The sequence below is a fragment of the Rhinoderma darwinii genome, chromosome 2, assembly GCF_050947455.1.
Source record: "Rhinoderma darwinii isolate aRhiDar2 chromosome 2, aRhiDar2.hap1, whole genome shotgun sequence".
NCBI classification, from domain to species: domain Eukaryota; kingdom Metazoa; phylum Chordata; class Amphibia; order Anura; family Rhinodermatidae; genus Rhinoderma; species Rhinoderma darwinii.
Genome location: NC_134688.1, coordinates 217,589,453 through 217,605,708, shown reverse-complemented (window position 1 = coordinate 217,605,708; position 16,256 = coordinate 217,589,453). Strand labels below are relative to the sequence as shown.

Sequence of the window (16,256 nt, the reverse complement as noted above, 5' to 3'; positions counted from 1 at the left end):
CATTCAGGAGAAAATGAGAAGGGGGGGGGGGGGATGCCCCTGGATCGCGTCACAGGGAATTCCTGTGACGCGATCGAGGGCCATACCATATATGGGCAGACAGCCCAGGGTCTATCGACAGACCCCAAGGCTGTCTTACCATATTTCTTGTTGTTAGGACATACCTCAGTATGCCCTAACAGCCTGTGTACTATCTGTCCACAGGCTAATGTACTGGCACATATATGATATGTCAGTACATTAAAGTTTAAAAATAAAGTAAAAACAAAGTATTGTTACATTTTAAAAAAATACATACGCCTTTTTTACAATAAACATTAAAATAAGTCAATACATAAATATACACATTCAGTAATGGCGCGCACAATAATTTTTTTGCATCATTTATGATGTGTACGCTGTAAAAAAAAATGAAACACGGCTTTCTATCACTTATTAATGTGAGGTACGATGAATTTAACCTCCATGTGCCTCACATTAATAGTAATTAACCCCATCATGTACCTCACACATTAACCCATTATGACTGAGAAACAGGATGGGATTAATTACTATTAATGTGAGGCACATTCAAAATTCATCACACGTCACGCCTCACATTAGAAAACGGAAGAATTTTTTTTTTTTTTTTATTACTGTTGGCAAAGTATCGAAATTGGTATCGAAATCGCAATACTAAACGAAGTATCGGTATCGAAGTCCAAATTCTGGTATCGTGACATCCCTACTATGGAGTTTGTCAAACGTTTAGTTACCCTTTAAAGCATGCCTCCTCTACCAAATAGAAGATGGCCCAGCTTCTCTCGCCTCCAGCATTCAGCTGCTATCAGGTGAATTTACACCTGGCCATACGGGGAAATGGCAGCTTCAGGGGAACTGTATTACACGCCAGACATGCAAATTAACAGCTAAACATGTAATAAAGAAATCACAGAGCCAATATTTTTAGGTATTGGGAAAATAAGCGTAAAGCCAGGATCATACGATACATATATACATTCACAGGAAAAAGACCATTAGTCAATATGATAAATCCATTAATACATAGCTTTTAATGATGAATACTTTTAAAATTAATTAAGAAGTAATAAATCCTAACAAAAGACTGGTTCCTAAGGCTAAGTTTTACGTCTTCATCAGAGGCAGAAAAAGCGCAACATACTGTCACCTTGACGCAAACCAGACTGAACCCATTAAAGTCAATGGGTTCAGTCGAGCAAGTTAGCGTCCGCCATGCAATGGATTCGCAACTTCCATTTTTTCATCCTTCTGTTCCTATGACGGAACAGAACAATCTGCGAAACGAGCCTGACAGAGACCCCAATAAACCCTACCTAATTTGAGCATCAATATACCCGACATATACTGCCAGACGGAGGACAAAATACTCTCTTGCCCTCCTTCGATATAATAGGAGCCTAAGGGTATGTTTGAGCTTTCCCGACGCATACATCAAACGTGTATATATATATATATATATAAAATTTTATTTTTCTGGTATTTGTTTGGAATAATTGGGTGTAGAGCTCCCTTCCTTGCCTTACTATTTGTAGCACTCTAATTTTATATATATATATATATATATATATATATATATATATATATATATATATATGGAATAGGAGCACATTAGAGTGCCATTAGGGGGAGGTTGTGGTTGCTCTTTTCAGGACAAGAATACCGTTTAGGTAGGGTGATGGTAGGGATTATTAGGGTCTTTGTTAGGATTTATATATTTTAAAAGTATTTATTATTTAAAAGTATTTATTATTTAAAGCTAGGTTTTATTTATTATCATATTGACTAGTGGTGTTGTTTCGGTGGACTAAAAATAATTTATGTAACACATGGATGGGCCAGGTCAGCCAGAGCTGTTCTTTGGGAGAGGCTCCCCATTCTGGCTCATAGAAGAGGGTCACAAGGGATCTCCCTCGGACGTCTAAATGCCCTAGGAGGGGATATCAAAAAGGTGGCGTCGTCATGAACTCTTATAAAAAGAATTTGTCAGCAAATAGAGCCTTATAGTTAGATTTGTTTCTATTTTCGTAAACAAAGAGAAATTAGATGGCACCTCTCATCATCTAATATGGCACCTTCTTTGCGCCTCTGACCATCTTATACGCTTGCAATTTAATCAATGTTGATTTAACAAAATGAGGCAAAAAGGTATCATTAGAAACATACATGCATGGCCCAGACTCTTCCGCCATCAAACCGAGCTCCACGACTTCCTTCCAAAATAATTCAAACGCCTCTTCTTTCAGGGCAACCTTCAGGACATCAAGGGCTACTCCTGGCAGGCACTTTTCTTTCTTAACAGATTTAGCAGCCATTTTTAACAAATCTACCAACCTGGAAATAGAGATAAAAAACAATTCAAATACATGCCATTGTGAAAGCTCTATAGCAGCCTTAAAGAGGCACTGTCACCACATTAAAAGTGCCCTATCTCCTACATAAGGAGATCGGCACTATAATGCAGGTGACAGCAGTGCTTTTTATTTAAAAAAAGCGATCTATTTTCACCACGTTAAAAGCGATTTTAGCTTTATGCTAATGACTTTCTCAATGGACAACTGGGCGTGTTTTACTATTGACCAAGTGGGCGTTATACAGAGGAGTGTATGACGCTGACCAATCAGCGTCATACACTTCTCTCCATTCATTTAGTCAGCGCATAGGGATCCTTTTAGATCATTATGTGCGGTCTTATACGAACACATTAACGATACTGAAGTATTTAGACAGTGAATAGACATTCCACGGGATGTCTATTCACAATCCCTATACTTCGTTAATGTTTCTGTGGTAGTTACAGCAGAGCAAGCGTAATCTCGTTGTAACCTGTCATTTACAGCGTAATCTCGCGAGATTACGCTTGCTCTGCTGTAACTAACAGACACATGGATGAAGTTCAGGGATTGTGAATAAACATCCCGTGGAATGTCTATTCACTGTGTAAACACTTCAGTATCGTTAATGTGATAGTATAAGACAGCACATACTGATCTAAAAGGATCCCTATGCGCTGCCTAAATGAATGGAGAGAAGTGTATGATGCTGAATGGTCACTGATTGGTCAGTATCATACACGCAGTACAACGCCCACTTGGTCAATAGTAAAACACGCCCAGTTGTCCATTGAGAAACTCATTAGCATAAAGCTAAAATCGCTACTAAAGTGGTGAAAATAGATCGCTTTTTTTAAATAAAAAGCACTGCTGTCACCTGCATTATAGTGCCGATCTCCTTATGTAGGAGATAGGGCACTTATAATGTGGTGACAGAGCGTCTTTAAAGCGGTTTTCCCATCAAATACATTTAGGACATATGCACAAGATTTGTCTGATCGATGCAGGTCCCAGTCCCAGGAGTCTTGCACCTATATCGAGAATGGGGGGGGGGGGGGGGGGGGGTCATGAGACAACCGCTGGCTGCAGAATCCAAGTGGGGACTAGTGGAGAGATGATCGCGCTGCTCTCTGTTCTGATCAATGGGTGTTCCGGAAACAGCCGAGCAGCGCTTGCTAGTCTATTACTGGAACCTCCATTGAACAGAATGGAGAGCGCCACACGCAAGCTCGCCTTTCTCTCTACTAGTCCCCATCTGGATTCTGTGGCCTGCAGCTGCGGCACCAGGCGAAACGGGAGTCAGGAGACCCCCGTTCTCTATATAGGCGCGGGTCTCAGAGCTGGGATCATCTTCAAGGTTGAAGCCTAAAGGAGTACACTTACAGAGTGCCCTATTGTTTAGTTACAGCTGCGGATCCTCCTGCTTGCTCATACAACACAGACTGAATAGAGAAAAACCTACTGGATTTTGGATCTATCCTAGGCCTATCAAACAATAAGCTAATTTCTCTATTCATCACAGATAAGATGTTTTCTCTTACTTTGGGATGTTCTCCTGTGTAACAATTGTAGATGTTCCAAGCAGCTTCTTTAGTTTCTTAGGCTTGAGAACACCTGGAAATTTCTGCAGTCCAACAAGAAGCAGGTGCAGCTGTTCTGGGGAGCTGAATGCGGACGTCAGATCAGATTGAAGTACTCCAAATAGTACTTCTTCAAACGTGGATTCCGGAATCTGGAGATAGATCAGAATCTAGATTATTGTCAAGCAAACTAATTAAAAAGCAATATCAACGGGAGGCGTGGCCAGCTGAGTATATGAGCAGACGTCTGTGTGCTGAGCACCGTCCATCTGCTATCCTGAATGCCCATCCGGACTCATTTCTTCCTCATTCCTGCTGAAAATTGTGTCATACCAACCCTGACACTCAGCTGACTTCATCAGGTGACTTGACATGCTGAAGATCAGCCCTGCTACGGCGGCACAGGCGCTCGGCTCTTCCTCTGCTATGGAAGCGGGCGCCCATGTCGGAGCGCCCTTTGCTGCGGAGTCGCCGGACATTAAGCTGCAGCAGCTGTCTTACTGCTGGAAGCCATTACCTCCTGCTAGACAACTCTCACGGGTAAGATTGAGGAAGTGCGAGTGGATATTGGTCTCCTCCGGCACGATGTCCAGTCTCTGAGGGAGCGCACTACAGAGGTTGAGGTGCGTGTCTCAGACGTGGAGGACAGACTCTTGCCGCTTACTGCGAGGGCGGATGATCTGGCGGCGGCAGCAGTCTCCTGGAGGCTCAACGCGGACGACCTTGAGAATCGCCTTCGTAGGAACAACGTGCGGGTGGTTGGACTGCCGGAGCGGATGGAGGGCCAGCATCCGGAAAGGTTTGCTGAACGCTGGCTGCGTGAGTTGTTTGGAGATGATGCCTTCTCTCCAGCCTTCGTGGTGGAAAGGGCCCACAGGGTCCCCACTAGGCCTCTACCTCTTGCCTCAGCGACCCTGTCGCATTTTAGTTAGAATTCACATGTTGACTGTTCGGGATCCAACCCTATGCAATTTGGGGACTAGTATAGGTGGGGTGGGGGGGGGAGCGGGACAGTTTTTGTACCTTATATTGTGCATCTTTTTCGGACATGTGCTATACTTTTCTATGTGCTAAAAGATTGTTTTCTTTGCATTGCCATTACACGGCATGTACATGTTTATGTATCTTGATTGCTCTGTTGCAGGTTTTTGGGGCTGGATGCGTAGCTATGTATTTACTGTCTTATGTTATGGCTAACCCACTGCTTAAATTGTTGGTATGGAATGTCAGGGGCATGAATAATCCTCTTAAGAGGAATCTTGTGTTCTCCTTTATGCAGCCTCATTCTTCTGACATCGTGTGTTCATTAGAAACACATCTTTTGCCACAGAACATCCCCTCCCTGAAGAAGAGATGGGTGGGTTGGTTGCATAGCTCGTGTCACTCCTATTCGCGGGGCGTGGTGGTGCTTGTGCGTAATACCCTCCACTTTGACGTTACGACTGACCAGTCTGATCCTGAGGGGCGTTATGTGTTCATAGCCTGTACTGTAGACACCTATCGTTCAGTCCTGCTATTTGTATACATTCCACCCCCTGCTGATCTGTCTGTTCTAAATGAGACTCTGGCCTTCCCTCTGACCTATCCAGATCACCAGGTGATATGTGCAGGTGATTTTAATATGGTTCCTGACACACTGAAAGACCGTTTTGTTTGGGTGCGGTATTGGGGGAGATCGGTGATTGGGGGGGGGGGGGGTGGCTGGAAGCAGTGGGTTGGAGTGATGTTTGGCGGCATCTCCATCCTTGGGAATTGCTGTACTCCTGTTACTCACCCACTCATCGATCTCTCTCCCATATTGACAATATTTTCCGTACTCCTCGTACTATGCTTAAAGAGGCTCTGTCATCACATTATAAGTGCCATGTCTCCTACATAAGGGGATGGGCGCTATAATGTAGGTGACAACAGTGCTTTTTATTTAAAAAAACGATTTTCACCACTTTATTAACGATTTTAGATTTATGCTAATGAGTGTCTTAATGCCCAAGTGGGCGTGTTTTTACTTTAGACCAAGTGGGCATTGTACAGACGAGTGTATGACGCTGACCAATCAGCATCATGCACTCTCTATTCATTTAGGCAGCGCATAGTGATCCTTTTAGAGGGCGGGTTCATTTGGTTAAGATGCTGATTTTGCCTACGCTTCTGTATACGTTTCAGCATACCTGGACTCCCATTCCAAGGTCCTTTTTTGCCACACTCGATAGTATATGGACAACCTTGCTTTGGACGGGGTCTAGAGCTAAACTTGGTTTGGCATTGTTGAAACGTCCTAAAGTGTTGGGGGGTATGGCTCCTCCCAACTTCTTTTTGTACTATGTGGCCCCTCAAATTAGATATCTGGGTCCCTGGTTGTCAGTGGGGACTTATGCGAAGGATGAGTGTTTTCTGGAGCGGGGGGGGGGGGGGGGGGGGGGGGAGTTGTTCCTGCTCGTATACCTTGAGGGGGGAGCTTTAGTGTCAGGGCTTATACTTACTCCACTGCAGCGAGTGGAGAGACAGGTGTGGCCCGCACTTAAGAAACGGTTTGATATTACAGGACCCCTTGTATCTTGGCCCTTATGGCATAATCCCATTCTTTTGTGAACTGCATCAGCTTGACGGTGCTTAATTCTGGGAGGACCTTGGTGTTACCCACCTTCAGAATTTGATAGAGTGTGCCTTATGGTTAACTTTTGAGCAATTGCAACATAAATATGAAATTTCCCCTCGGTCCCTCTACAGGTATCTGCAGCTCAGACACGCCCTCACTGTGCAATTTCCAGGGTATCCTCATGCTTTGAAGACACTTGAGATTGATTTGTTTTCTACTGATGGCAGGCTTGGACGTAAGCCCTGTATTTATTCCTTTCTGGTACAGAAAACCTGTTCTAAACGGGTCCCACCTGCTAAAGCGGGCTGGCTGGCAGTTCTTCCTCTCCTGTCCGATGACGCTTGGGAGAGTATGTGGTCTTCCCATCTTTTGGTCTCGCCGGCTGCTAACAGGCTCACGCAACTCTATATCACTCATCGTACCTATTTGACACTAACTCGTCTGCACAGAATGGGAGTGATCCCATCCGCTGAATGTCCGAGATGTCACCAGGAGGCTGCTGATTTTTGGCATATGATTTGGACGTGTCCACATATTGAATTCTTTTGGGGTGAGGTTTTGTCTTATCTCTCTAGGGTCATGGGGGCCTCACTTCCTCAGGACCCACTGTTTTGCCTTTTTGGCCTGACTCGGGATGACTCCTACTCACACCATCAACATTTTTCTTCATGACACTGTTTATGGCCCGCAAGGCCATTGCGCTGCGGTGGATGCCACCTGCGGTACCTGCTCTAATTCAGTGGAAATCTCTGGTAAATGGCCTACTGCCGTTATGAAAAAGTTTTATATCATCGTAAATGCCCTACAAAGTTTGGCATGATATGGGCCTCGTGGTGTGCCATCTCTGATACTACTGATTAGGTAGCTGTGCAGGCATAGTTTGATAACCGTTAGTATAATGTGATTCTGTCTTATGTATTGAATGTGATATGTCTGAAATGTAAAGATGTATATTGATTTTCTGTTTGGCGATTTCGCCTATGTGTTTGTACCTAAATCTTATAAATAAACCGATTTAGAGAAAAACAAAAAAAAAACATCAACACATTTTAAACATCACGGTTACGCCATTACTAATATTTACAGGTACTTTGAACTATTTCACGATGCTATTCATCGTATTACTTATGTACTAGTCTTTGCATGCACTATTTGCATTTTACTATAGAGGCTGTGGGACCCAACCTATGTGGGGATCCTTTGTCTATGGGTAATGTTACTACAAATGTACTTATTTTTAATGATTTTGCCTTTCAATAAAATATTGTCTATTTTTCGCTAATAATGGTTCATGTGTGATTTCTTATATAGGTGTTCATATTCGTATATCACACGGTTCATTTGAGTTGCTATATGAATGTATTAGCCCAACTATCTTAGTAGGTGTGATGATATGATGGTATTGCATACATAGCTTCAGATGACATCGGACTCGCTCTCCTTCCCTTTTAGCAAAGCTAGAATTTAGGGTCAAGTTTGTTGGGATTTTTTTCTTTAAATACTTTTATGGTAACATTTATGAAAAATAAATAAATATATATCAGTAAAAATTTTAGCATACACTAAAAAAAATGTGATAGGAACATAGAAATCCAACCTCTGATAGAATGTCCACCAAAGTCTTCCGAGGTAAATCCTTCAAGTATTCTCTGTACTGTGCCAAACTCTGCAGCAACTGCACACATTGCAGTAATACTTTTGGATCCTGCCAAAAACATTTTTAATTATATATGATCTTTAACGGTTTATTTTATTCTAGGTTTGCGAGTTACGAACATAATTTTCATTTACGAATCACAAACACTTAAAGAGGCTCTGTCACCAGATTTTGCAACCCCTATCTGCTATTGCAGCAGATAGGCGCTGCAATGTAGATTACAGTAACGTTTTTATTTTTTAAAAACGAGCATTTTTGGCCAAGTTATGACCATTTTCGTATTTATGTAAATGAGGCTTGCAAAAGTACAACTGGGCGTGTTGAAAAGTAAAAGTACAACTGGGCGTGTATTAGGTGCGCACATCGGGGCGTGTTTACTACTTTTACTAGCTGGGCGTTGTGTATAGAAGTGTCATCCACTTCTCTTCAGAACGCCCAGCTTCTGGCAGTGCAGCACTGTGACGTCACTCACAGGTCCTGCATCGTGTCGGCACCAGAGGCTTCAGATGATTCTGCAGCAGCATCGGCGTTAGCAGGCAAGTCGATGTAGCTACTTAGCTGCAAATGCAGATGCTGCTGCAGAATCAAGTGTAGCCTCTGGTGCCGACACGATGCAGGACCTGTGAGTGACGTCACAGATCTGCACTGCCAGAAGCTGGGCGTTGTGAAGAGAAGTGGATGACACTTCTATACACAACGCCCAGCTAGTAATAGTAGTAAACACGCCCCGATGTACGCACATAATACACGCCCAGTTGTACTTTTACTTTTCAACACGCCCAGTTGTACTTTTGCAAGCCTCATTTGCATAAATACGAAAATGGTCATAACTTGGCCAAAAATGCTCGTTTTTTAAAAATAAAAACGTTACTGTAATCTACATTGCAGCGCCTATCTGCTGCAATAGCAGATAGGGGCTGCAAAATCTGGTGACAGAGCCTCTTTAAGCTCTTAGGAGCCGTATATGTTTGCTATAGAACAGCAGTCATAGGGAAGGGGGTGTCCATTTCTGAACAAAGCAAACAATAAGGTCGAAACACAAGCTGAAAAAAACAAAAAAAAAAACTATTTCAAATAACTAAATATACTAGAAAGAACAACCATAGTGTGTTTGCTCGATGGGATAGCACTTAGTTTTACCTTGGCAAGCCGACCAGACTGAAACAGAGCCAGTACTCCAAAAAAATTACCAAAGGCGGCATGCCTCACCAATTTCTGAGAAAAAAAAAAAGAAAACGGTTTACATAATTAAGGAGGGTTTCAGTAGCATTAAAACATTTGTTTCTTTTACTCACAATAATATAGCTTGAAATTGGAAATCTTATATACATCATATAACTCACAATATATGCACCATGCAGTGAAAATACTAGCCATTGGGGAGACGAGTCTTGCAATTCACATGTATATTTTAACTGGGATGAAATCTCCAGGATGATAAAATGAAGGGGGCATAACAATAGAGTTTAGTCTGGAAACATTCCAGACCAGAAACACAGCTCTGGCTGAATGCACCTTCCGATTGATGTTTTTCAGCCTAGAATGTCACATGATTGGATGCTATGGTCATGTGGTGTCACTACCCAGTGTTTTAAACAGAGAACTGGCAGTGAAAGCAGTCTCTCAAGACTAAGTATATTTTAAATATTGTTCTTTCCCTAAGGCCTCATGCACACGAACGTATTTTTTCCCTTCTGTAAATACTGGCGGAAATACGGGTCCGGTGTCACCCGTATTCCACCCGTATTTACGGGCACGTTTTTGCTGCAAAATTGCACTGCACTAATCGGCAGCCCCTTCTCTCTATCAGTGCAGGATAGAGAGAAGGTACAGCTCTTTCTGTAATAAAAGTAAAAGAAATTCATACTTACCCGGCTGTTGCCTTGGTGACGTGTCCCTCTCGACATCCAGCCCGACATCCCTGAATGACGCGGCAGTCCATGTGACCGCTGCAGCCTGTGATTGGCTACAGCGGTCCCGGGAGGCCGGACTGGAGGAAGAAGCAGGGAGTTCTCGGTAAGTATGAACTTCTATTTTTTTTTACAGGTTAATCTATATTGTGATCGGAAGTCACTGTCCAGGGTGCTGAACAAGTTACTGCCGATCGCTTAACTCTTTCAGCACCCTGGACAGTGACTATTTACTGACGTCGCCTAGCAACACTCCCAGAATTACGGGTGCACACACGTAGTCACCCGTAATTACGGGAGCCCCATAGACTTCTAAAATAGGACATGTTCTATATTTTTCAACGGCCCGGGCTCCTTCCTGTAAGCATAAGGGGAGGTACCCGTGGCCAATAGAAGTCTATGGGCCCGTAATTACGGGCGTTTTTACGTTCGTTTGCATGGAGCCTAATAGAGCACAGTAAAAACTTACCTGAATTTTGAAAACCCCTTTTAAAAGGGGTTTTCCCATAAAAGTAAATGATAGCAGATTGCTATAATATGCTATCATTTACTTATCGTGGGAGATCAGATTGCAGCGACCCCCAAAATAGAGGAGCCACAGTACTAGTTAAATCACTGCTGCTCCCTTCACAGGATTTCCTGCACAGCGGTGCTCCAGCCCATCCACTGTACAGGGAACTGCAACACAACCCAGTTCAAGTAGAATGCCTTCTTTCTCGTGATTGGTGGAGGTTCCAGAGGTTGGCCCCCTACTGATCATAAAGCTATGGCATAAAATTAGGAGATGGGAATACCCCTTCAAGGCTATGGTTCTGTTCCGTCAGGTTCTCATTGCCCTTGACTGGTGGAACAGCCTAGTCTGCTGTTATTCTATGTGATAGAAAAAGAAAAAACAAAGAAACCAGGATTCATTACGAAACCGATCAAACAGATCCTGGGTTCACACAGAGTTTTCTGCAGGCAGGAAATCTGACTCAAGATTCCATTTGGAATTTTGAGGCCGATTTTGCTGTGTGCATGCCAATTTTCGTGGCGTTTTTCGCCCGCAGCCATTGAGCGCCGCAGGCAAAAACGTAGCTAAAAGCGCTTTCTCTGCCTCCCATTGATGTCAATGGGAGGTCAGAGACGTAAACGCCCGAAGATAGGGTATGTTGCTTATTTTTCCCGCGAACAATTTTCTCCACTCGCGGGAAAAAACCGCCTCTGCCTCCCATTGAAATCAATGGGAGGCATTTTCAGCCGTTTTCTGGCGCGTTTTCCGCGTAACAAAAAAAAAACTCAGTGTGAACTGACCCTATGGCTCCATGCACACGACAGGATTATTCATCAATACAGCAGGCGTAATCTCGATGTAAATGACAGTTACAGCGTAATCTCGCGAGACTACGCCTGCTCTGCTGTAAATCTCACACAAACGTTAGCGAAGTGTTAGGATTGTGAATAGACATCACGTCCTGGCTGGAGGTAATGTATATTCATTGTCAGGACACTGCAGTAATGTTAGTGTTTGTGTATGTGGCTGCACATAAACGATATAACTATATCGCTATCTGCAGTGTAAATGAATGGGGAGAAGTGTATGACGCCGATTGGTCAGCGTCATACACTGCTCTCCACAACGCCCACTTGGTCAAAAAGCAAAACACGCCCAGTTGGGTATTAAGGAACTCATTAGCATAAAGATAATATAGGTCATAATTCCGTCAAAAATGAAATAAAAAAACTGCTGTAATCTACATTAGCGCCGATCACATTATGTAGAAGATAGGCCACTTATAATGTGGTGACAGAGCCTCTTTACGTACAGTATTTCGGGATAGCTGAAAATACGGTCGCGTGCATAGGGCCTAAAACTGGAACTCGTGATGCCAGTGTGAACAGGAATACAAAGGCATTAAACGGCCTTGAGAAAACATCTGAGCGACGCGAAAGGGCAATAAGTCAGTTATGTGCGCATGTCCAGTGTATACCTGAATGAAGATGCCGAAAAAGTTAAATTACTGATTTAAAACGGCAAGTGCCGTTTAAATATTATCTATGCGGAGTCTTTCTGACATGTAGCACAACCCTTAGGCAAAGTAATAACAGGAGCCTAGGGACAGTTTGAATCTCCCATGATTTCGGTCTAGTGTTTTTGGCAGTGCCGACCAATATCTTTACACTTTCAAGAAATACAAAAGTTTTATACTTTTTACAAAGTGTTTTAAAGATACTTTAGTGAGCACACACAAAAAAAAAACAAAAAAAAAAAGGAAGAATTCTGAAAAAAATGGGAGCCGTCAGGGTCTCTGTCATTTTGACGGGAAGAATAGAAATGCATGCAGTGCTATTCTTCCTGCCAACTCTGACAGAATTTACAATGGAGGCTCCAACACAAACATTGCTTTAAACTTTTTCCAAAATGTATGAGGTTTATAAACAAAGATTTGATCAGAACATAACACTCACTTTTTTAACCTTCTGAATGTTATGCTTCTCGCATATATGTTCCAAAACTGTGGATAGCGGGATTTCTTCGAAGCACTGTAGAACCTTCAAAGGAACCAGATGAAACATACTTAGTAAGCTTTTAAGAATGCTTAATCATATAGACTACAAATAGTGAAGCAAAGTACGATACCGGACACTTCGGCCCCATGCAGTAATTACGGCACGGACTCTCGCATAGAAGTCAATGGGAGATTCCGTAAATACGGACGGCTGATGTGCATCCATAAATCGTCCGTATTCACGGAAGCGTTGCTATGCAACATGCTAATAACATCATTTGCAACCTCCCTCTTTTTGTAAGGATCCGTATATATGGAGGGAATACGGATGCAATATGGGCCGTATTTACGCACACACTTCCGTATATACGGATGAAATACTGATGCCTACGGATCCGTATTTACAGACAGTATTTCGGGATAGATGAACACGGTCGTGTGCATGGGGCCTTAGGGTCTTCCGCTAGCATTTACTATGGATGGTTTATCAGCACTGACATGGCTAATCGTAAATGCAATACAGTACAAGATGAACGTATTTATTGTGTTACACGCTGTCGGTTACTGCTCACGTCTGCTGTTCGTTCCATTATATTCTATTACACGTTCATTCTGCACTATCCATGTACACCAAAATTACAAAATGAATGCTGAAGCTTTTGTTGCTTGAAAGTTTTTTCCGCATCAGAATGTGAAAGTTTATATAAAAAAAATATTTCCCCTGTTAATGACAGGGCACAGTTGGGATTTTTTGGCTTGCATTTTGTACATGCAGAGCTGATCTGGGTCTGCTAAGATTTAGGGGACAGGAAGCCAGAGACCGTAATAACATGGGGAGCCCGGTTGTTTATGACAAGCAGCTCTCCTCACTAGCAGCTGCACAACTTTGAAACGTCTCTGCAGTACTGTGTGGAACAGTTCGTCTAAAGATGTTAGGCCTTCTGCAAGCAGTTAAGAAAATTGTGGTTGTACAAATAAACAGTAGCAGTAAAAATCAAAACGGTCTAAAAAAAAAAACATAATACGGTATAATGTGAGTCCTACTTGTATTATAAAGGTTTTATTAAATATTAGCTAAATATGCAACAATAAACCACAAACCTGTGCTAAGGCCAAACTGAAACCTGGCCGTGCTGCTTCCCGAGTGGCTGCCAATCCTTCCACTAGTCTCTTAAAAGAATATTTCAGTTCATCTGGCTGTATATATATAAAAACACAACACAAGTCATTCATGAAGGACAACTGCGCTTTTAGTAAGAAACAAATGTAAAAGGATACCTAAATAAATGCATTAAAGTGGTATTCCCAATAAAGAGAATTATACAGTTATGTCTAATATGTGCGGATCCCCTCACATACTGTCAATAGAGAGACCCACACATGCGCAGCTACCACTCCATTTATGTTCCGCCCGAATGCGACGGCCACTGGCTAACACACCAGGAGGAACAGGAGTCAGGGGACCCCTGTCCTCAAAATAAGTGGGAGCAGAGCCGGTGTCAGCTCCCAGCGAAACCGGGCAAGTGACTGTTCCCACTACCCTTGGGGGGGCCCACTCGGCCGCCGGGTGCAATGAGGTTGCCCGTGCCGCCCGTATGCCCAGTGGCCCTCGCTCTGGCATTTACTACACTACAGACAAACCTGAGCCGGCCCGGAGTGGGAGCCGTTTTTTATTTTTTCGTATTCTGTTGCGGGTGCATTTTTTTTTTCCACCAAAACCAGGACTGAATAGACATAAAAAAAAGCCCATAAAGATTCTGCCCTTGCTTATTACGGTGCAAGCGCAGAATTCGCTTTAAAGGGAATGTGTCCATGAAATATTTTTTTGTTTTTTTGTTAAACTGTTAGTCAATAAATGATTACACATTGTTATAATTTTTTTTCATTTTTTCACAAGTCAGGAAATATTATAAAATTAGATTCTAATTTATAATATTTCCCAGCACTGGTCACTAGAGGGAGAAATTCCCAAAATTGCAGCATTGGCATGTGGTAAAGCAACCTCATTGCTTTATGCTGCAAAATTGGAGAAGACACACTCGCTCTAGTGAGCTCTCAGAATCCCCCCTCCCTTATCCTAGTGCCAGAAGAAACGAGGGGATTGAACGGTCAAACCTCCTACACGGTGTGCCGCCATTTTTTGAGCTAACACACAGTGTAGTAGGTTCACAGTAGTAAACACACAGTAAAACACGTACATACACAGACCTAACTTACCTGCTCCTGCTGCCTCCGGTCCGTCTGCTCCCTCCGCTCCAAGTGCACAAGTCTGGAAGCCGCGACCGGAAGTAGTAATCTTACTGTCCGGCCGCAGCTTCCGGTCCACAAGAAAATGGCGCCGGACGTCGCTCGGCCGAAGACCTTCAATTTGGACTGTGTGGGAGCGGCGCATGCGCCGTTCCCACACAAACGGCGTACATCATAGTGGATGGAACGGGCCCCGTTCGCATTCTCTATGGGGATGTATGTGCCGTATTCCATGTCTGTATGTGTCGTTAATCGACACATACAGAGATGGGAAAAAAAAATGGCAGCCCTCAGACAAGAAAAAGTTTTAAAAAAAAAACACAAATAACTAAAAAATTTTTCAATAAAACACTAAAAGCAAATGGATATAAAAAAAAAAAAATTCACGACACTCGTCCTTTAAAACCCTTACACAACGGTGACAAACGGAAATCATTTGCACTGGATCAGTCACCATTGAAATCAATGGAGCAGGTAAGTTAGGAAATCAATGGTGATGCAAACAGAAACCTATGATTTCAGTTTGGATTTCAGTGATGGGTTTGGCTGACGGAAAGGTCCAACGGAACCCATGAACGGAACATTACATTGTTTTTTCGAACTTTAAAAAAATGTCCCTCTCTTGCAAAATATGTTTTGACCTTTACCAGCCAAGCCTAGCACAGACGTAAAAGACTTCTAAACCAGATTGTAAAACGCAGACACCAATCACATTCATGAATTCGAAAGCAGTATGGACATATTAAAGAATGGCTGGTTAGAAGCTGCACAAACTAAATCGGGTCTATAGCCCGGTGAAAGATTCCCTACATTTCAGGCAGTGCAGACGTTTTAATAAGTCGATTCTTTTTCTATATGCAGCCGATGCCTACACCCACAGACCTACCTTGTCGCTGGACTTGAGGTACTTGATCAGATTCTCGGTGGCTGCCAGTCTGACATCCTGGTCAGGCTTCGCAATGTCCCAGAAGAAATCCAGGAATCGTCTGTTTTGTTGCAGGACACCACGAACAGCATCTTTATGGTTTTTATTCTTCTTTTTAGCAACAGTTTCAACGCTGTCCATGCTTGAGACACTCTGTACAGCCATGCTACTCTGTGCCACACGTGTCTGCACAGGCACTTCCGGGGTCACCGCACATGCGCAGTAAATCCTCCAGTGCTTGTTACGGGAACTGGCACCGGAGAGTGATGGTTCTTGGCACGTGTGAGTTTTTAATCACACGTGCCATCCACGGACACTTATAATGGATATTGGGCTAAATGACCTACGGTAACGGCGGCTCTGTAATGGTTATGAATGAGAGGAAAAGCAATGTGTGCAGTAAATAATGAAGTGCTATGTGCTTTTCCTGGCACATCTTTAGAAACATGGAAATGTTATTCAGTTGTCACGATTTTGATCTTGTAAATTGTGACAGTAGAA

General features: G+C 43.0%; 1 protein-coding gene across 1 annotated transcript in view; it reads right to left on the bottom strand.

The window, feature by feature from the left end:
* MYBBP1A (MYB binding protein 1a) overlaps nucleotides 1–15,980 on the bottom strand; it is a 102,730-nt gene extending 86,750 nt beyond the window's left edge. Inside the window, exons 1-7 of the mRNA XM_075852837.1 lie at nucleotides 15,717–15,980; nucleotides 13,685–13,780; nucleotides 12,543–12,626; nucleotides 9,325–9,399; nucleotides 8,125–8,232; nucleotides 3,893–4,083; nucleotides 2,185–2,352 (exon numbers count right to left, since the gene is read on the bottom strand). Coding sequence (XP_075708952.1) covers nucleotides 2,185–2,352; nucleotides 3,893–4,083; nucleotides 8,125–8,232; nucleotides 9,325–9,399; nucleotides 12,543–12,626; nucleotides 13,685–13,780; nucleotides 15,717–15,920 — 926 coding nt within the window. The 5' untranslated portion in view covers nucleotides 15,921–15,980. The remainder of the gene's footprint in view (nucleotides 1–2,184; nucleotides 2,353–3,892; nucleotides 4,084–8,124; nucleotides 8,233–9,324; nucleotides 9,400–12,542; nucleotides 12,627–13,684; nucleotides 13,781–15,716) is intronic.
* Between the last annotated feature and the right edge of the window lie 276 nt (nucleotides 15,981–16,256).